The 22,625-nt window shown below is 33.3% G+C and overlaps 1 protein-coding gene across 1 annotated transcript in view; it reads right to left on the reverse strand.

Annotated features, from left to right (window-relative positions):
* The window catches only part of LOC140059099 (uncharacterized), a 37,317-nt gene extending 29,796 nt beyond the window's left edge, over positions 1-7,521 (reverse strand). Inside the window, exons 1-8 of the mRNA XM_072104940.1 lie at positions 7,381-7,521; positions 6,162-6,310; positions 5,016-5,558; positions 3,889-4,570; positions 2,891-3,080; positions 1,992-2,196; positions 1,335-1,546; positions 935-1,157 (exon numbers count right to left, since the gene is read on the reverse strand). Of these exons, the coding sequence (XP_071961041.1) occupies positions 935-1,157; positions 1,335-1,546; positions 1,992-2,196; positions 2,891-3,080; positions 3,889-4,570; positions 5,016-5,166 (1,663 nt within the window). The 5' untranslated portion in view covers positions 5,167-5,558; positions 6,162-6,310; positions 7,381-7,521. The remainder of the gene's footprint in view (positions 1-934; positions 1,158-1,334; positions 1,547-1,991; positions 2,197-2,890; positions 3,081-3,888; positions 4,571-5,015; positions 5,559-6,161; positions 6,311-7,380) is intronic.
* Between the last annotated feature and the right edge of the window lie 15,104 nt (positions 7,522-22,625).

A 22,625-nucleotide genomic window follows, 5' to 3' on the forward strand; every position in this document is an offset into this window, starting at 1 on the left:
TGGAACTCCACATGAAATATCCATGGGAACGGATAAGGAGTCTTCGATTTTAACAATTTGGCTTCTGTTTGACAAATATGAACGAAACCAGTCTAATGAGGTGATGCCCATTAACAAAAGCTTTTCACACAATATATCATGATCGACAGTGTCGAATGCCTTACATAAATCTATAAGTACCATACCAGTATGTGTACCTTCGGAGTTATTATATACTGTATTATATTACCGGTATATATTATGTTTAAACTCTTAGAGTTGTTCTAATGATGCGACGGAACTCCTTGTGCAATATTAGCTATACTATATAGAATTCTTTTTTACCAAACTTACCTGGAACTGGGCATTTACTAGCATCACTGACACACACAGTATGTTTTCCGTTTTCACACTTATGAGCACCAGCCACGCAACCATCGCACTGGCTAGATCCCCCATCATAATGGCAGACGTCTGTCTGAGATTCGGTCCATTTGCTGTACCTCATCACAGCTTCTTTTGCATATCTTAGTACTGCAGACTCTGAAGAAAAAAAACGTACTATAACAATGGACGTACAACCTTACTTGTTTTTCTAAAACCCTCTTTCTAATAGACAATGTGTTCGTTTCTTTATTACAAAATTGCAGATGTCATTTAGTGGTTTTCCATGGCGATCAAGATAGTAAAGTATGTAGTCATTATCGAAAAACCAAGTGCCCGATCACAACACAACAATTTGTATTTAGGTCAAAGTTTAAAACATTATTGCATTTATCCGATAATTATCTGATTTGAATGAGATAATTATCGGTTAATTTTTCTGGAGCGGAATCAGTTAAACCCCGTTTCCACATGAACTTTATCGGTAAATTATCGGTTACGGTTTATCGGTTATGTTTGGCTGCAGAAAAACGGTCTTGTGCAGTACGTAAGAACCATGGAATTAGAGTACCGTATTCAAAATCTAACATATGATACTCGCAGATAGCTGGTAGGATAGCGGTGCAGTCCATTATGTCCCAGTCACCAAGATCAGTACTGACATCCCTTGTATCGTAGACATCTACAAAAGCCGCAGCTCCGCAGTCTTCAGTCACACTTGTTCCGGGTCTGTTTGGTAGCCATTTTGTAAAAGACGCCGATGACCCGTTTGTCCACTTGAAAGTATCAGTACCCTAGAACATATACATTGTTATAATTGAAGTCATAAGGAGTAAAATAAATGACATGTCATGTGATTAATCATAGACTTGTCCTGTCAAAGTTAAGTTACGTCTCCCTTCTCGTGTAGTTAGCATGGCCAGTTCATTACGGTAATTACGAGTGACATGGGGTCTGATAGCCATACTCACCCCAACGTCTTTTAGCCCAATCCAGTATTTGTATGGCGAGAGTGCTGGAACGAGGCCTCGAAGAAATTGCTGTTCAAACGTATCTTCAATCATGACTAATTGCGCATTGTCTGCTTCACAGGCCGCCTTTGCTGCATCCCAAGTTTCTAGCGTGTCGTTGAACACTTTGTAACACGTTTCTTTGTAAGGTGTGTAACCAGACCGACATAAATCTAGAAGTACAGTGTAAGAGTTATAGAGTAATTATAATCAGCCGATTCATGTTTGTAAAAATCATAGACACACTCTTTTTAACAACGTAACATATCGATCACATGTAAACTTGTATCAACGAAAGTTGGTTTGGTCGAGGAAGTCATCGTTATGATACACATGTGATCCTGTATCTACAACTTCTCTATGTTACAGGACAAATTGTCGATACTTTACCGATATTACAATCATAATAAACATAATTCAGATTTGATAAGAATGGCTTAATGTTGTGAAAGAAACATTTTTTAGGCGCCTTATGTTTAAAAACAGCCGTTAATTACGGCACATGCAATCCTCACAACCTGGAGAGATGCGCCTAATATTCATTTTAACATGGTTAGAATATTATGCAGACAATGTATAACTCTTTCAGATTAAACTGACATACTATCGTACACTTACCACCTCCACCAACATCTGGTCTGTCCGAATACGTAAATTGAAAAGATTTTGTGCAAGCAAGAACTTTAGCGCTATTAACAGTCGAGAACCACAACAAATCAGCCACGCCAACAAATCGACGAGTGCCCGGAGCAGTTTTTCCGTGTTTGTCGATTCCTAGGCGTACACGGAAAGTTGGTTTTGCGGCAATCTGAATGGTTCCAAGCTGTGAAATACATGCGAAATGTTACTACGTCTGTCTTTGATTTCATTTAGAAAACCCCTGTCGACTTATATCATAATTCATTAAAACAGAGAAAGTAAAACACACCACCCAGCGAAATAAAGGCTGTAATAATTGTAAACCTTTTAAATAATAACAAATCTGAAGAGTGAAAAAATCGCTCCCAGCCAAGATCGAATCTGTTATCCTGATGCAGACAGACGTTACACTTCAATAATAAGTATATGAATGTTTCTGAAAATGTTACTGAAGGTACTACACTGGCCATCCACATGTTTCCTAATCTTTCAAAATGTATCAGCGCTGTAGGTATACACCTAACATACTTAAAAGTACTCTTCCAAACCTTATTAACCAAGCTGACCGTGGGCCTTACACATAATTAAAGCTGGTTGATTGTAGAATAACTTACATTAAATCGTGTAAATCATTTAGAAAACCACTGGCGACTTATATCATAAGTCATTAAAACAGAGAAGTTTACACTTCATTAATAGGTACGTTAATGTATTCTGAACTTGTTACACTGAAGGTACTACACTGCCCATCCACCCGTTTCCTAATCTTTTAAAATGTATAAGCGATGTAGGTAAACACCTAACATACTTAAAAGTACTCTTCCAGCTGACCGTGGGCCCTACACATAATTAAAGCTGTTGATTGTAGAATAACTTACATTAAATCGAACAGGAGATGGTCCAGGCATGTTTGGGTTTACCGCTGGTGACTGGAACAGCTCTGTGTATTCTGATTCAAGTTTAATATATTGCACATTTTTCGACTTCAATATTGTGAAAGTTACATCTACTGCTTTTCCCGTTGAATCGTCATCGTGCCAAATACTAATCAGTATTATTACATCATCACTGAAAATAACAACCAGCAAATACTAATTATCGAAATTAAATTAGAGTGGTACCACAATCACTATATCCCAATACTAATAGGACTTGATTATGTGAACATATCTGCCGTACTTTGATAAAAGGGCTTATCTACAAAAAGCTACTTTTTAGTAATTGTCAAAAACATGTTTTTGTTTTTCATTACAAAAGTTCATGTAATATTTTATTTTCAAATGAATATATTTCAAAAGTACATTATTTAAAAATATCTGACATAATATTCAATTATTACTTTTTTAATTCGAGGGTCAAATTGTAGATAAAGCCTTTTTCCAAATTAGTTGTACTTAAAAATGGCGGGAAATACTTTGAAAACGGGGCACTTTTGCAGTTATTTTGTTTGGTTTTTTTTATCAAAATTTACCAAAACATTTAGTAACTTTAGTTAAAATAAATTATAAATGCAATTTAGATTTGGTAATTTGTAAAAAGGCTTTTCTACTGAAAGTATTAATCTGCCTCATTATATATTCATCATACCGTTATTTGATTTTGTCAAACGACTCAAATGCCAAATGCCGCAACCCAAATGTCAAATGCATATGTACAAATTGGTTACATTTAAAATTCGTCAAACATGAACAATGATTGCCAACGATCAAATACGACGAATGCAATTGTTTGCCAATCAAATAATGCACATCACAATTTCTGATAGTGTTCGCTGGTGTCAACTTGAACCATTCTAATTTAGCTTATTTTATTCATATAATTCTACAATAATAAGAACAATTACTCTTACATTGCTTGTATCCGATACCAAACTTACCCTTTATAAAAGGAATTAGTTTCGTATGTTATCTTGAACGACATCTTAGGCTTCGGGACTTCATTAATCAGCGTATAAACTGGTACTTCTCCAACCCAGATGTGAGCTCCATCTCCAATCTGCATTCCAAGTCCTAACCAGTGCTCAGATCCATTGACCACCGCGTCTGTATCGTCTAGGACAACTTCAATTTCTAACGCCAAGATGTTATTGTAAGCATCTGGGTCATTCACTTCAATAAATCCGTCAAACTGTGTCACCGACCAGTCTTTAAGGATGCCGAAATCATCATCGTTAGCAATGTACTGCGTCTGAGGAGCGTAGTAGCAGAACTCTGTCGAATATGTACACGATAAGGAGTCACTGACATACGAAACGGACACTTTGTTGATACTCCACTGCTCGCTTGTCTTGTTAGTCGTAAAGTTGTATGGTAGTGTGACTTTAATTGTAGGATCAGCGGTACCTTTTGGAAACTCAACAATAAGGTTCATATGCACCTTTTGCCCAACGTTAACATAAACATTGCCATCTGCAGAATGCTCAGTGATGTTCATCACGAAATACGGTAGTTTACTAAAAACTGCGTTTGACACTCCTTCTGCGGTGACTAAGCCATTGAATATGTCAGTTAATTCAGCAGTTATAGTTACACGTAAAATAACTCCAGGTTTTACATCGGCTACAAAGAAATTTATATAACAACAATAAATATAGATTATTATTGTATGTCTAAAATAATGCAAATTAGGAAGACATTAAAACTATACTGTTCACTTCAAAGACGTATTGGTGTTATATTTCTTGTCAAATACATGCCTTAAACTACGAAAGCATAGTTTTTGTTAGCACTTGCTGACGTAATTACGATTTTGTACAACAAAGCGATGTATACAGTTACCGGAGGGATCTATAGGAACTGTTATAATGTGATATGGTTGGTTGGGGTCTGCACATTAATTCATAATACTTTTACAAAAGAATATCAATTTGATAATAAATCTGATCTTATACGCTAACGACATCGGTTTTATAAGAACAAGGATGTGGTAACACTCATTTGGGTTCAAAAGCTTACAGTGTAATTTATTATTTTGGCTAAAAAAAAAAAGATTCGGTTAAAATACCATTAACAGTGGAATTGATGGTTCCCTCAAATTGAATGTCAGATGAAAATAAACTGTTATTACTAAAGGACAAAGTAATTTCTGATGCGGAGACCAGTGTGACCATGAAGTTACTCTGAAAAAATACAATGAATCCGTTAAAACATCTCATAGCAAATCTGACTTAAAAATAAAAACACAGTAGATCGGTCAAATAAAGAAGAAACCCAGCAATAGGTAAATATCTTTAGCGGTAATGTAAATAGAATCTCTGAGATTAAAGTCGGCAAAGTCGGATCTTCTACTTCATTTTTTCCGCACGCCCAACCAACAATTATATTATAGAGAAAAGAACTATATCTATTGTTTGACATACCATTACATTAAGTTGTATTTAATTATTTTACTGCTAAAATCACACGTCACACTATTTATTTTGACCACAACTTTACCCCGTTAACCAATATTTAAAAAAAATACAAATCAAAATCATACCGTCATGGTTGACTCGATGTTTCCGTTTCCTGTTAAAGTCCATATAAAAGGATCTGCAGACAGGTTGAACTGAAAAAAGATGTTTACTATAAATACCCGATTATCAGTGCTGTATCTAGATTTGCCCAGTTTCATAGGAATAGTTGGTAATACAACATCTCATGTGTTTCACATGTTTCTCATGTGATAATAATAACCAAATATTCCTCTCATACTTGGAAACTACATCTCGTAAATACAGCACTGAGAATCGGGTAATAATTACATCCAACCGGTATTTAGTATTATATACATGTTCCACGTGTGTTATTTTTTGGATAAACGAACGTATACGTATATTTATCCATGTCGACACACGACACATGAATTCGTAGCTTGTTTCTTTTGGCCAAATTCATTTTACGTACGTCAGTAGGACAGACAAATGTGATCCATTGTTCGCAGTAAGCTTATGTTGGATTTATTTAAATTTTTGTTCTTGTTTATGTTTTTAAGAACTCAGAACTTCACTGATGAAATATGATATACAAATATATTTTCAACAATTTTAATTAAAAATCTCAATGGTATAGTTAATACAAAACGCATAAAAAATCCGGATCACGCACATGTGACGTATGCGCGAATTTCACCCATTAAGCGACTACGAAGTGTTCCTTTTTAGTTAATTACCTCCATATTCTCAGCTGTAAGGGTGACTTTCAAGCCTTTTCCTGACCCAGTAGTGTTCACCAAGAAATCTGTCTTCACTTCATCTCCAATTCCGTAGTAGGTTGTTGAATCTTCTACGGTTGCTCCCGCATCCACGATGATGATGGGAGCTGAAAGTATAAGTTCAGCAATAAACAATTAGATAATAACAATAAAAATAAGAACAATTATTATACAAATAATTAATGTTTATTCCTTGAAAAACTGACTACACTATTTAACGAGGCATAATTGACCAATAACAATTTCAAGAATACATTCAGGTGCATTATAAATGTATCTTTGCGATGGTCTGCTATCAGATTATTTACATTCAATTTGTAATCAATTACATGTTATATCGTTTTTTAATAGTTAAATGTGTCATCAAAAGGATATTGATAATTTTTTTTGCATAATTAGTTCGTTGTGTCCAACCTAATAGTTTGTTGGCAATACTATTTGAATAAGTTTAAAAGTTTAATTCAGAATCATAATATTTTAAAAACAATTATTCATTATTAATTTAAAGCTTGGTTCCCATTAGAAAATACATCCTCGCGTTGTCTTTGATTTTTGGCAGAATCCATTACTACAGAACGGGGAAGATACGGTAAAGTTATTCACAATCGCCTCTATTTTGGGTTTATCATTGAAGCAAAACGAAACAATCTGCGCGCAATGCATGCTGGTATTTAAAGCTAGCCGCTTAAATTATTGTAATCCACTTCTTTTTCAGTTTTTACCCGTTTAAAAACAACAAAAAGCACGCAATATAGGCCCATTTAGGGTTCATTAAAAAAAATGTAGTCTATACACAATATGTAGGGAATATATCTTATTTCTATCAGGTCATAGTTTAATATGTTACTCTCCAATTCTCCACTATGCATTTGAATAACAACACAAAAATATTTCGTCGATTTTAAATAATTTCGAGAACTGAGTGAACATCGCGTCCAATTTCGTCCTAAAGAGTGTTTTTACTAGCACATTTGACTTAATTGTAAATGTAGGTACTTAACAAAGGTAAATAAAAAATGGGCTTTTTGACCACAAATTTACTTTACTATTAACAGGCCTATACTGAAATAGAAATATAAAAGCAACGATAATGGAACGTGTGCCATTTGCATCTTTAACTAAAAATTTGAGTTAGCAATTTAATTTAAATATTTGAATATTAAAATAGAATATTTACTTTTTAAAATATATAATCCTCTTGGATTATTAAGTCGACTATCGCTACTTTCCTTTGATGATACTCTAGTTGTTATATCAACTCGATATATACCATCCGGTGTGTCTGTCCAGTACAGATAGTTTCCATAAATATCAATCCCCCACGGGTAATCCAGCCCAGCAATAATCGTTCTTCTGTTAGTTCCGTTAAGGTTAGCTCCCTCAATTAACTTACTGCTCGAGACAATCCAATACATCTTTCCATCTTGAGAATAGTGACAAAAAAATGAGAAAGAGAGACGTATACGATTGAATACTGTACTTGAATAAGCGTATAAAGTTTTAACAAAACGATTTCAACAAGCAAGTGACCTTTTAGTAGGCGCGCAAAAATGGATTATCGTGCATTTAGTTCAAATGAAGAAAAGTTCTCAAGAAAATAAATCACAATGTAAAACGAAAAAAAAAATAATTAAGAAAAGTGTACTCAACTGTAAGCATAACTTTGATTATGGTGTCTGAGCAACATACTTTGTGCTTAACAAGTAAAAATATCAGTATGCGATGTTCATTCGTTTCTGAACGTGCGCAGGGTTGTATTTTTACTCAAAAGCCGCGTGGCGCGTCGTTTGAACGCAAAGTCGCTAATGTCAGGAAGTAAAGTAAGACGCAGACTCTACTACATGCAGTACATTTAATGTCAAAGTGATAACCCCACGTATATTTGACATGGTTTTGTGGTATCATGCACGAGCATTACATTGCTGAGCCAGTCACGGATGCGCACACAATGCTTACATATAGAGAGCGTGCACATTGTTAGCCTAATGTTGTCAGTACATGCATTATATCTACTACCGGTATATCTTTTCTATCTTGAAAATAGTATATCAACACAGTAAGGAAGAGAGAATGAATTCAATATATTGATAATAATATAGTTTGATCATATGCTTGCTTATCCTTATTATATTTTAAGTTTTAACAAGTCAAATTATGTTAAAACGGTTTAGTGTGTACCAATAGCTTCACGATATAAAGAATATATGTTGTAACATCCATAGCACTTATCAACCACCGTGCCTAATCGTTATGTGGATAACTTTAGACATAGGCCACGATATGTAATCGATCGTTGTTATTTTTGTCATTATAAGCTCTACAGGCTCAAAAGTTGGTAACATTTTATTTTCTAGCCTACAAAGTTACTCGTGTTGCAGGTATAAATAAGCAACGTGGCCAGAAATGATCATGTGATTTATAGTAAGCGACTTTATGTACAGGCATCAATAATTATAATTATAAATAGTTAGTAATAGTCTACATAATACGGTAGTACTAGTCTACATAATACGGTAGTACTAGTCTACATAATACGGTAGTACTAGTCTACATAATACGGTAGTACTAGTCTACATAATACGGTAGTACTAGTCTACATAATACGGTAGTACTAGTCTACATAATACGGTAGTACTAGTCTACATAATACGGTAGTACTAGTCTACATAATACGGTAGTACTAGTCTACATAATACGGTAGTACTAGTCTACATAATACGGTAGTACTAGTCTACATAATACGGTAGTACTAGTCTACATAATACGGTAGTACTAGTCTACATAATACGGTAGTACTAGTCTACATAATACGGTAGTACTAGTCTACATAATACGGTAGTACTAGTCTACATAATACGGTAGTACTAGTCTACATAATACGGTAGTACTAGTCTACATAACACGGTAGTACTAGTCTACATAATACGGTAGTACTAGTCTACATAATACGGTAGTACTAGTCTACATAATACGGTAGTACTAGTCTACATAATACGGTAGTACTAGTCTACATAATACGGTAGTACTAGTCTACATAATACGGTAGTACTAGTCTACATAATACGGTAGTACTAGTCTACATAATACGGTAGTACTAGTCTACATAATACGGTAGTACTAGTCTACATAATACGGTAGTACTAGTCTACATAATACGGTAGTACTAGTCTACATAATACGGTAGTACTAGTCTACATAATACGGTAGTACTATTATATAACTTACTTGCATTTAACATGGTCATACAGTAACTTACCGGGAACTGCTAAAACAAGTCCTTTTGCCCTTGGTACGTTTCTAACTAAGACGGTTCTTGTACTCAAGTCAATTAACTTCGCTCGCTCTATCCTTTCGTTTCCTCTATCAGTCCAGTACAGGTATCTAAGCATAAGTATAATCTATGTTACTACATTCTGTTACAAGTAGTTTACGTCCTTTCCACAGATAAAAAAATATATTGAAACTTCCGAAGTTACTGAAGCTGATAAGTTATTAATGATTTACGAACAATGTAAAAAGAAATAAATCGTTATTACTTCCTTTATTGAGTGGTATTAATGCATTATTATTATTACGTTTTTGCTTACTAATCAAAAGGAAGAACCAACAGAATGGAAATGTGAAGTTCATAGTTGATCTCCCTCCAACGTGAAAAGAGGTTTACTGTCTATAGAAGGTGACATTACCCGTTAGATATATCAAACGTAACTAAAAAGAATTGAATATAACTTTAATACGGCCAGTCTTTTACTAATATTAGTAACTAATTTAGTAAAAGTTGTTCAATACAGTGTAGCAGTGTATCACATGTGACACATGTATAAGCCTAACATAACTTTAACCATAACATAGTACAGGCGCCATGTGAAACATGTGGCAAGGTATTTACAGAATTGGCCTATACTGGACAGATTGTACGATACGGTGCAGAGAATCGGGTGTGAATGAAAAGTATAGAAGCTTCTTAAGTTGAGATGTTATTAATGAAATTCATTTCGTTGAATGTTTTAAACGTAAAGGCAATTCTTTTTTTAAACATTCTTATTATTAAATTTGAACGAACTTAAATGTATGGTTTAGATGCATTAATAATATACAGAATACAAGTTCACCCGAGAGGTGATCACATAGTTCATTTCCTTTGGATGAGTGGAAAAAAAATAAGTAGATGTACGTTAAGAGAGAGTGACATACCCGTTAGCTGTATCTATCTCAATTGCATGTGGTTTTTCTAATCCTGTGTCAAACAGAATTGTTCTGTTTGTTCCATCCAGATTGATTACTTCAATTCGGTGTTTTTCTTTTTCTGTCCAATAAAGTTTTTTTCCAGCTCCATCAACGACTAAATCACGCACATCTTAAGTAATGATGACAATTAAACAATTACTGCAATCCCAACCTATGAAATTTACTTTAAAGACTCTAAAGACTAAAACTGTGTTAACACATTTCAAATGATGCTCAACCCTCGACAAGGGTTATGTATTATATTTTACGAAACTTTAGCACGAGGACGAAAACGTTTAATTTAACGGATGACGTCAACAGTCTAGTTATTTGCATAACAGTGTAGTTCATGATTCAGCAGTTGCGATACCCTTTGGTTAACGTTTTTCACGTCGCTATTATTCAGAAATAAGGTTCACGACGCAACTAACTATAGTTGTTCGTAATGCTTGCCCACGTAGAAAGAAAAAAGTATGTTATATATATATATAATTTAAGGCGTATCCTAAAAATGCAAGGTAGTGTAATAATTGAACCGTACGATAATTTCTTTTATGAAAAGTTGTACATTTTATGATGGGAACATTATATAAGTTATGCGTTCGGAGGCCTAAAACAGATTCAATTTCTTTTAATGAAGTTCAACATCGTAAATGTCGGCACTTTTTTAGATTATAAATTTCAAGATTCTGCAGATTTAGGTACAAACACGTTTTAGTGAGATTCCTTAGATATTAGTTAGTGACATTGCAAGAGATAGCTTGGGTTTTACAAGAACATTGATCTTATTGCAGAGAAATAGTCATTAGATTTCGTGGCAATTTATTTACACAATAATTAGATAATGTCTTTATGTTTACAGAGCATGATATATTGATTGTATTCCATGTTGTTTTTAACAGTTACTTTTACTGTTTAGTTGAATTTTTTTGTAAAATTATGTTTATGATATTCATAATAATCTTATACGTTTATTTCTGTTATACGTTTTATTATTTAATTATGTTCGGTGTTTTGATTCATAGTGTTTATTGATTCTATTTTACCCTTTATTATCCTAAGTGTTTTGTTTAGTTCTTCTATGCAGTGGAAATGAAAAAAGAAAAAATTTTGTTTGCGAAAGCGGTATATAAAAGATTGGCCTATATAAATTACAAATATGCTGTAAAATGGTTTAACTTCTCCTACTCTTTTGGACTAGGGGCTATCTTTCCTAACCTCACATCTGTCATCAACGCTTACTGAAATCTTTCGATTCAGGAATCCTAAATCCGACCTCGTTATCTACAATTTCTGAAAAAATCAGAGGAATTGATAAATGGTGCTTATACTTACACCTTATGCAAAAAGAGGTAAAACGTAAATTCTTAACGACATTATTTTAGTTTAGTATCCTCAAACGTTTAATTATGATTATTAAACAACAACGTTTAGTTCAACAACACTTGGTTCAACCTTGAAAAGAGTTGGTCTATTTAGGCGATGTAAATCTAACGAAATTATAAACTTTCAAAAAAATAAACATTAATAAAAAAATAAATTTCCTTTGCATACAATTTGATTTAAAAGTTAGCGAAACAAATGCTACAAAATATCATGATGCTTATTTTTCCTAATAAAACATTTAAAAATGAATAGAATATTACTAAAATTTGATCCCAAAGATACAAACACTTCATGTTGGTTGGTGACAAGTGAAAACCGTTCAATTGTGTTGGTGTCGCCATCAGACCAATACAGTGTTAATCTGCTAATGTCATAATCAACAGCATAGGGTTCAGTTAATACGACATTCTGAATAACTGATGCTAAAGTCAAATTTGCGTTGTCACTGGAACTAAGGTTTGTCATATATATTCCAGGAGGATCCTCTTTGTTGACTACAAACATAACATCACCTGTATTATTAAAATATTAAAAAAAAAACGTTTACTTGAATAATAACACCTAAATAAACAATAAGTATAACAAAATTAAACATTAACACACTAATTATTATTCTATTAAACATTAATTATTGGGATAAAGTTTTTTGCTGATTCACAAATAAATGCACGAAAAAATCAAATACAATACTTATGCACAAAAACAAAAGCGATTTTGCAAAGTTCCAGAGGACTAAATCTGCTTTAAGAGGCGACTTCCATGTCCTAAAGTAATATTTGAATGTTTCTGTCGTTCTCTTAGTTATTTTGCGACACATTTAGTCTATATTATGTATTACCATCTGTTTAAAAAAAGTCTTTCAATATCAATTCCTTTAAATTTAAGTTTTAAAAATGTATCTATTCGTATTTTTTTATATCGAGTGTTATATTGTAAAGAGTTTAACAAAGTTAAGTATTATAGATGTTTATATTTTAAAGGCCTCTGGATACTAGTTGGCCTGAGGATTCAGCTAGAAGGGTTACGCTCTCTAAATAAAGTGGAAATAAGTTAATAAAAAGACAACATCAAAGCCGATCTCTACGAAATTATTAAAAGCATTAACAGGTTTCTTACAAGCATTGTTCAGTACCACTATCGCAATATTAAAACTGTAGTTACGCCTTACGCGTCTTTCACACCTAAAAATCACCTCTTAACTTTTCATCTTCACGACGCGCAAGGCGTGTCAGCGTGGTTTCCATTAAATCGCTACACTGTCGCTACGACAAGCGCTACGTCGTAACGCTGTTCCTGACGCAATCGCAATCATCGCAGTCAAATCGGCAAAGTTCAACCAGGTTCAACCTTGCAGATTTGTTGGGGATGAATCGTAACTATTATCCAATCACACGCTGAATATCAGTCGACGTCACTCGTGGCGGGAATCTGCTCGCTTGTGTTCATTATGATCCACAAACATCGCAATGATGATAGCAGCGACAAACAATTTTGACGTGCCTTTTCTTAATAAAGTAAGGGAATTTCGTTGTCTCTACGACAAAAGTAATACGAAAATAAATACGAATGAAAAGCAATGCCTGGAGTGAGGTGGCGGTCAAACTCGGTTGTACTGTTGAAAAATGCATTCAACGGTACCATAGTGTGTCCGGACCACATTTTCCAGGTAGGCCTAGAACACTTCTCTAGTTAAGGCCTACGATATATTCTCCATCTAGACGAAAGTATCTCGTAGGCATTTTCAATCGTGCGTCTGGCCCTTGAAAGTCTGTAATTGTAAAATATTCTGTACTTCGGTCAATCCTTTGCATTGGTATGGCTTCATCATCTATTTCTTCAATTGGAAGATTTCGTCGCATACTAAGAAAGTTTATACTCACTCACTTCTTCTATATAGGGCACTGGCACTCCAATCCCGGGAACAGAACCGCATCGTTGTCCCTTCTGTATCCCCCGATGTTAACATAGGTGAATGTGTATTTAGCATCACAGATACCCATGATTACAATACTGTGGAAGTTATTGTAGAAGTTCTGATTAGAACACCCATTACTGGGGCATTCTATGCACGCATGTTTGCCATCCGCAGCTCCTAAAACATGCGGAAAATTCCATCGGTCAAAAATGTGGTCAGAAATGGTCTGTTAGTCTTCTTTAGTTGATGGCATCCGCATGTAAACAGGCATTAATACACTCCAAATAGCTGAGCATGTTTCTATTACCACGTGCTTATAGTGAATCTTCTAATTTTGAAATTGAACGCCTGCGAACTCTGAGAATCACCTGTTGCCAGATATATAATAGTTACAGTAAGGCCACAACTAAATTCACACATTTCATTAAGAAGAGAAACATCGAAATGATAATTTAAAAAGATATTATTACAAGTTGAATAAATTAATCAACAAGATTTAAATGTTTGATATTTCATTGACCTATTAATATTGAATTCATGCCAGAAAGGAATATAGAGAAAAGACTACGACAGACTGATGCAGAACAAGGAGACCAGACACTAGTACCTTTATAGTCCTCAATGTCCTTTCATGCATCGTGTATGCCATTTCTGCATTAACAGCATCATCTTCGATAGGATTGGATTATAAAAATTAATTGATTTCCGCTTAAAATGATACAATCCTCAGATTCTGGTAACGTCATGAGGTAATTTCCCGATTGATCGTAATCAAAACGGTACTGGGTTTGGTCTACTAGCGTTCCTGCTCCCAACCAGTACATCCATTCATAGAAGCCTTAATGAAGTAAGCCTACCTGGTGGTGGCCATAGAACGGTCCCGAGATAACGACTAGGCCTATACTTCGGCTTTAGTCGATAGAAGATTGAATAAAATTGTTAGAGATAGAGTATACCATGTTATGATTATGTGTAGATATGTGATTTGTTCTTTTTATTCCAATGATGTTATGTATTTAATAAATTTGTTATATCAATTAATTAAATTATCGTAGATTGCATATTATGCGATGAATATTATTTAATAAATTTTTGATATATTATTATTATTATTATATTAATAAAAAAGATATTTGTTAGTATAAATTAAAAAATATAGATATAAGGAAGAAAAGCAAAGAGATTATGGAGCGGCTGTACCAGAATATACAACACTAAGTATTGTAAAGTTAATATATTAAAAATTTAGGCGATCTTGTCAAAGGTCAAGCGCCTTCAGCCTGCCACGTTTCGATATTCAATATTGAACTTGACCTGACGTGGTTCCACAATATCTTTATATGAATATGGTAGAGTGGATAGAAACAAAAATTAATTTAAATTTAAAAAGTTTACCTTAATAACTGGTTTTGAACTGCATCGGTTGATGTTTTATCGTTTATTATGTTCGATAAAGTGCGTATGCGTATAGAATGAAATGCTCGCGTTATGATGTACGCGTGTAATGCTGTTTATATCGTATAATAGATAAAGGATGAAAATATAGAAGGTATGATGGTAGAAAAATAAAAAAGCAGTTTAGGATGTAGAAATAGGAAAAGTGTGTTACTGCAAAAGTGTAGATTTTGAATGCGAGAAATGACTAGAAAGTACATTCCTGCTAGGCGCTATCTTTCCTAACCTCAAATCTGTTATCAACGCTTACTGAAATCTTTCGATTCAGAAATCCTAAATCCGACCACCTTAGGTACAATTTCTGAAAAAATCAGACGAATTGATAAAACCGGGTGCTTATACTTATCACCTATTCAAAAAGAGGTAAAACGTAAATTTCTTAACGGCATTATGTTACTTTAGTATCCTCAAAGGTTTAATTATAATTATTAAACAACAACGTTTGGTTCAATCTTGAAATAATTCTAAGAAGTTGCTCTATTTAGGCTATGTAAAATCTAACGAAATTATAAACTTGCTACCAAATAATTAGGCCTATTCTTAAAAAATAAATAAACATTGACAAAAAAATAAATTTCTTTAAATTAAATTTGATTTAAAAGTTAGCGAAATAAATGCTACAAAATATGATGCTTATTTTTCCTAATAAAACATTTAATAATGAATAGAATATTACTAGAATTTGATCCCAAAGATACAAACACTTCATGTTGATTAGTAACAAGTGAAAATCGTTCGATGGTGTGCTTGCTGACATCAGACCAATACAGTGTTAATCTGCTAATGTCATAATCGACAGCGTAGGGTTCATTTAATCCTCTAACTAAAGTGAATATATATATAAAAAGAAAAACATCAATGCCGATCTCTAGGAAATTTTGAAAAGCATTAACTTCACAGTTATATTATCAGGTTTCTTGTAAGCATTGTTCAGTCCCACATCACAATATTAAAACAAGAAAGCCACTCCGAGAGTGCATACCTCCGCCTACTGTAAAATTCTCCAACATAATATTTTTCCGGGGCGGGAATATATTTATGTGTTCTTAATGCTGTGGGCTAATTTCACTACAAGCATGTGTATGTAAACAGGTGAAATTTAAAAGAAATTTTTTTAAAACTACTCGTATAAAAAAACAAATTATGTTTTAAAATTACAAATCACAAATTATAACTCTTGCATCTTGTACAAAAATGAAAATTATACTAAAAAGTGGTCCAGAATTGGGACCGTGTTTTCAAAATTTAATGGAATGGTCCTTGACCACATATCTATCTGTATTTTCATTTTGGTAAATCGATCGATCGACTGCTCCTCTTTGGCGGGGGTAAAAAATAACTCACACTAGGAAATCACCTCTCAATATTTCGTCTTCACGACGCGCCTTCCGCGGTTTGTGATGTGCCAGTAATTTTACTCGATATGCGTACATGTGGTAGATTGTATAATGCTTCAGGAAAAAATATTTAATATCATATCTAGTTACTGATATATTTTATTAATTTACCGTCACCAGTGTGTAAACAAACAACAAGAATCACAAGGAAAATTATAATGTCAATGTTGTAAATAAATTGTGATTATTAAAAATGTTTAATAATGTTATAATACTCAATTCCGGAAACCATTGTTTAAAATAATAACAGTAACGAAGTAATTCATATTACATTCGTACAATACACAGTAACCTACTTTGAAGAGCATAAACATCAATGTTATTTAGACCAAACGTCTTTGTATTAACTTTTTAAAATTCTTAAAAACTATAGCAAAATAAGAGAATTAATGAAAAACGAGGTAATACGGAATACAAAGATTTAAAAATGTTATTGATGAAGTTTATCCAATTGTGACATTAAGAATAAAAAAAAATGTGATAAATAATTGTGATTTATGTGATGACATGAACGATAATAATGAATGTGAATAAAAGTGGTGTTTACGCCACAAAAGAAAACAAAAAAACATCAAGTTTCTTCCTAAATGTAGAAGCAGTCGGAGATACACTTTACATTTACAGCATTGGTAAATACTAAAATATATTAATAACATACCTTTAATTAAGTGTAGAAGTACGGAAAGAAAAAAACAGACGAATTTCCAACAGGCCATTTTTTCACAGTATTTTAATAAACAATGTTCAATTACGTCGTCAAAAACGATTATGCTGTATATCACACGGTCGCAATATTATAACTAACGCTATCTTGTTGCGATTTGTTTATTAATAACGCTATATTATTCAAATTAACTAATAATTAAGACCGACATGTTAGGTACTTTATATGCACACGATAAGCACAATATAAAAGTACTTTTAAGCTCATAATATACGCACCGATCTTTTAGAATATGACTCTCTTAAACAAAGACATAATCAATAACTTAAAAGTGGATGAATTTATTAGTATAGTCTCAGTATCTTTATCTTCGTGGACGGAAATATTTTAAATAACAAGTCCTCTGTCGTTTCGCAAAGCATTAATTTTTATGGCGTTCACTCAACTCGGATGCATCTTAAACTTTTTTAGCCATGACAGTATTTATAAAAATTAAAATATGTACGTGCATGTATGTGAGCATAATAGGAAAATAACAATGACTTATGAATTTATTTTAATTCATTTCTAGGTTAAAATAGCAATAACGCTAGTTATAACATAATTAAGTACTTTATATGCACATAAACACAACAAAAAATGTACGTGCATTTAACGGGGGAATAATAGGACAATAACAATGAGTTGTGACATTTTACAAAATAGCAATAACGCTAGTATTAAAATAAATTTCATATTGGCGGACTAATTAAGTACGTTATATGCACATAAACACAACCAAATTGTATTTGTATTTGATAATACACACAAGTAAACTTTATAGTATTTCATTGTCTTCAACAAATACAGAATCAATAACTTTATAAACTTACATTATACTTTATAACTTTAGAGCTCAGAGTTTTGATAATTAAGCGGGCCGCTTTAAAATCTGTTTAGAAAACAAAATACCCTATAATATGTAAGCAATAAAAATAATTAGCTACGGTACGTTAACACAATTCAATACCAGACTGAATTAAGGAGTCACGTGACAATGCACAGTGGGTCAGAATCAATTCAAAGTATGTGTGTTCCAAAAGTCCAAAATGGTAAATGTGGCAAAAGGATTTATTATATCACTGTGCGCTACTATGCCCACTTTGATAATAAATAGGATTTATAGTTTAAGACTGTGCGCTATTAATAGATCTAACAATTTTGATGATTGATTAAGATGATTCCTTATAATATAGCATACTAATTTAAACATCATTGCTTTTTTTTTGTCTTCTGTAGGATCGACCAACTTTTATTTCTTCATCAATAAAATGTTCGTTTCCAATGCATTGCACATGAGTAGTGTAATGATACAATACAATATAGCTGATATTAAATAACTTTCAGTACATCTGATATCTCACTCCTACTATTGCATATATAATAGTAAGGAAAGAAGAAAAAAAATATTTTCCGTCCTCTATGTTATACACTCTTACACGTGTTTCAATCCTTAACAATGTACGTATAATTTAACAGGATTCTTTATTTCATAACTCTTTTTATCTCTTTCAGGCTATCAACAAATGGTTATATTTTACTTTACCTAAATATCAATTTTATAAACGTTAATTGTATACCTTGTTTTAACAAGCAATTAAAAATTAAAAATTGTTACGGTCCATGATATCTGACCACATTCTGTTTGCCTTTTCTTTATTTATTAAAAACTCACAATGATTATACCTTCTAACTCAGCAGTAAACATTAACCATGGACATTTTTTAACAAGTCCAAGTCTATGTCTGACTTTACTTTTATAAATAAAGAAAGTTAAAATGGAAAATATTTCATTAATTTTGACATCATATTTTCCAACTTTTAACTTTGTTTTTCCCACCTAGATTCCAGTCTATAAAACAATTTTTGAAGTTGGTTTTTCCATATATTTTGTGCTTTTGGTTGTACGCACATCATTGCTTATCAAAGAAAATATACTTCTATGGTTAAAGGAGGTGGAAAATAATCAAGGTATGTTCAATATCTTGAGATGCTTTGATTGAGTGAATTAAGTGCAAATGGTGTTTATCAATTAAATAGAACCGTTCCCTATTTCCCTTTTTATGTCTATACGTTTTTAGGTTCGATTGGATAGGTATTCCTTTCACCTTATACAGACGGGTATAATTTTATTCTAAATTATACATACTAGATGGTACGCTCGCTTTGCTCGCGTACCATCTAGGTCGTGCCCACAGAAGGTTCTCGAATACACAGTAATTTCAGCGTAACAAAACTGGCGATTTCAAATGTACGTACCGCAGGACTATAATACATTGTTGTTTACAGAAACGAATAAATAGACACGATGATTTCTGTATTCAACTAAAATTAGCACCCTGGGAATTACTTCCGAAGAAGAAACTTACCACAAAATGAGTCCAAATTTTTGAATTTGTGTTTTGTATGTAACATTAGGGTTGAGGGATGGGAAAGCGGATAGGTACAAAGAGAAACAATTTTTAAATATATTCTTTATCCACTCAGTAACGAAATATTTTGTTCATGTTTTATAGGCCTATAAATAATATACCTCTAAATACAGTAAAACATTTGTCATTATAAAGTTTATTTGTATATCTAACAGTAAAGCCTACAAATTACCTAAAGTTGAATGATGGAAAGACAGAGTTTATTATCGTCGGGTCTAAATGTAACATCTCCAAAATCAACATCACACATATCAGAATCGGAAACTCTAACATCGCTCCCTCATCGGTGGTCCGGAATCTGGGAATCATGCTGGATAGTAATCTCACTATGGAAGCACAAATAACAACTGTATCCAAAGCAGCATGCATATCGATTAGGAACCTTGGTCGTATTCGCGGTAATCTTAACAAGAAAACAGCTGAATTGATTGTACACTCATTTGTCACTTCTAAAATTGACATTGGTAATGCCTTGTTGTTTGGCATACCAAAATCTCAAATACAACGTTTGCAGCGCTTGCAAAATATGGCAGCTAGAATTGTAACTTATACAAAATCAAACGCTCACATAACTCCTGTCCTGATGGATTTGCATTGGTTGCCTGTTCAACAACGTATTAAGTACAAACTTGCGTTGTTTGTATTCAAGATCCTAAATGACAGTGCTCCTGCTTATTTATCTGACCTTGTGGATCGTTACGAATCATCCCGCAGAGGCCTACGATCATTGTCACAAAACCTTCTTCAAGAGCGTAGAGCGAAAAATCAGTGGGGTCAGAGATCTTTTTACGTTGCGGCCGCAAGTGTATGGAACAGCTTACCAGCAACAGTTAAATGCTCAACTAGTCTAAACAGTTTCAAGACCAACCTAAAGACGTCGCTATTCGCTGATGTTCTCGCACGTTGTTAATGCACAAAGCGCCATGAGCGCCACATGGGTGGAGGATACCGGCGCTATATAAGTTTTCATTTATTATTATTATTATTATCCACAATCTCAGTAATAAAGTTTACTTGTATATTTTTATATTACATCTAACAGTACAAACATTCACAATAAGAAATGCTAGATTCAAATGAGGACAAAAAATAGTTAATAGGTATTTACAGTATTTTCAAAGTATTGCAAGTTTATTCTCAAAGGGCTAATAAATTTACCTACTTGTGTTAAACCAAACTCTGGCAGACTGAGAGATTGGGATGTTCCATTCATCGCAAATCAATACATTTGTATAATCATATATTAAATCTATCAAAATAGTATTTTTTAAAGAAAATCGGCCTGTCCTCAACATTATAATGCTGTACTCTAGCTGTTCAACCGGTTTTCAGCTATTAAAAACAATTATCGTAGGAGGAGATAGGAAAATGCGAAGCCTCTTCGCATTTTTGTGGCGGGTATTTTCCAAGATGGACATCCATTAGACAGTGTATACCACGATCGGAAAACACCCCTATTTGGGGCAAATCGTTGAACCTAAATTCGTTTTAATCGTCAATAACTAATTATCTAACTTAATTTAATTAGTAAACAGGGTTACATCAGGTGGTTAAAATCAGTACCGAAAGTACGAACCAACTTTATATACCATCGAGTAAATATTCTAGAAGTAAGGCGCGATTTACCAAATTTTGCCCTTACGTAAATTTATATATAGAAACGGTATATTTATAATAATAATAATAATGATAATAATGCCAGTTACAAACGTTTGAACCTTTGATTTCGACAAACGAAAAGGCAAATCTACTGAACTGTCAACTAATATTTTTATTTATGATAATATAAAACAAACGACGATTAAGTGAGGAAACACATGTTATGATTCAATATTTCGTCTTCAGGAATGCATGACATGAAAAAGAAAAAACAACTGTTATTTCTCACAAAAATAAAAAAAACACTTTTTACTCTATAACATTTGACAGAAAGAAAGAAAAATTAGCACATTTCGAATTTGTCTTCGAAGAAAATAACTGAGTATCTATAATATGTCAAGACGTGGTAAAGGAAGAAAAGGACGTGGGAAAAAGAGGCGCTAAGCGTCATCGTAAGGTGTTGCGTTATAACATCCAAGGTATCACAAAACCGGCTATTCGTCGTCTTGCTCCTCCGTGGTGGTGTCAAGATTTGATTTGATTTGATTTATTTCGGCATCAGTACATAAAATATCACAGACATACAATTAAAATTGGCAAATATAAAAATACCAAAATAAAACAAGGATGCCAAGGATAACTCATAAAAGTCCTCTACGGACTTGTTTCCAATGAGTTCCTTTGAAAGAACAGCAAAAAAGACAAACAATGCAACATATAAAAATTACAAAAAACAGCAAAAAAGGACAATCGAAAAAAGAAGAAGCGCTTATTAAATAGTTTCTAGAGCTAGTGAACGTTCCTGTAGATACTTTTTAACTTTACTTTTAAAACAACAAACAGTTTGTGATTCCTTAATGTTAATTGGTAAATTATTCCATTCTGTGCCATTGGCTTGATAGTTGGGATTCTAAAATTAAAATTGCATCCCCTAGTATTGTAATTATGACTGTCTGAAATTCTAATAAAACGATTGCATAAATAAGGTGGACAACAATGAACAAGAGAATCTCTGGTCATCTACGAAGAAACTCGTGTTGTACTCGAGGTATTCCTTGAGAATGTCATTCGTGATGCTGTAACTTACACTGAGCATGCCAAGAGAAATACCGTCACCACCATGGATGTCGTCTACGCCTTGAAGAGACAAGGCCGCACCCTGTACGATTTCGGTGGATAAGCAGTTATACAGTGTAATCAATTTAAAACCAAACGGTACAAAAGAGATTTGTTTGCCAAATGTCTACTTGTGTATAATATGAATAATCCAAATCAACATTGATTCACAACGTGAATCTACATCATGTT

The sequence above is a fragment of the Antedon mediterranea genome, chromosome 9 (assembly GCF_964355755.1).
Source record: "Antedon mediterranea chromosome 9, ecAntMedi1.1, whole genome shotgun sequence".
Lineage (NCBI taxonomy): Eukaryota > Metazoa > Echinodermata > Crinoidea > Comatulida > Antedonidae > Antedon > Antedon mediterranea.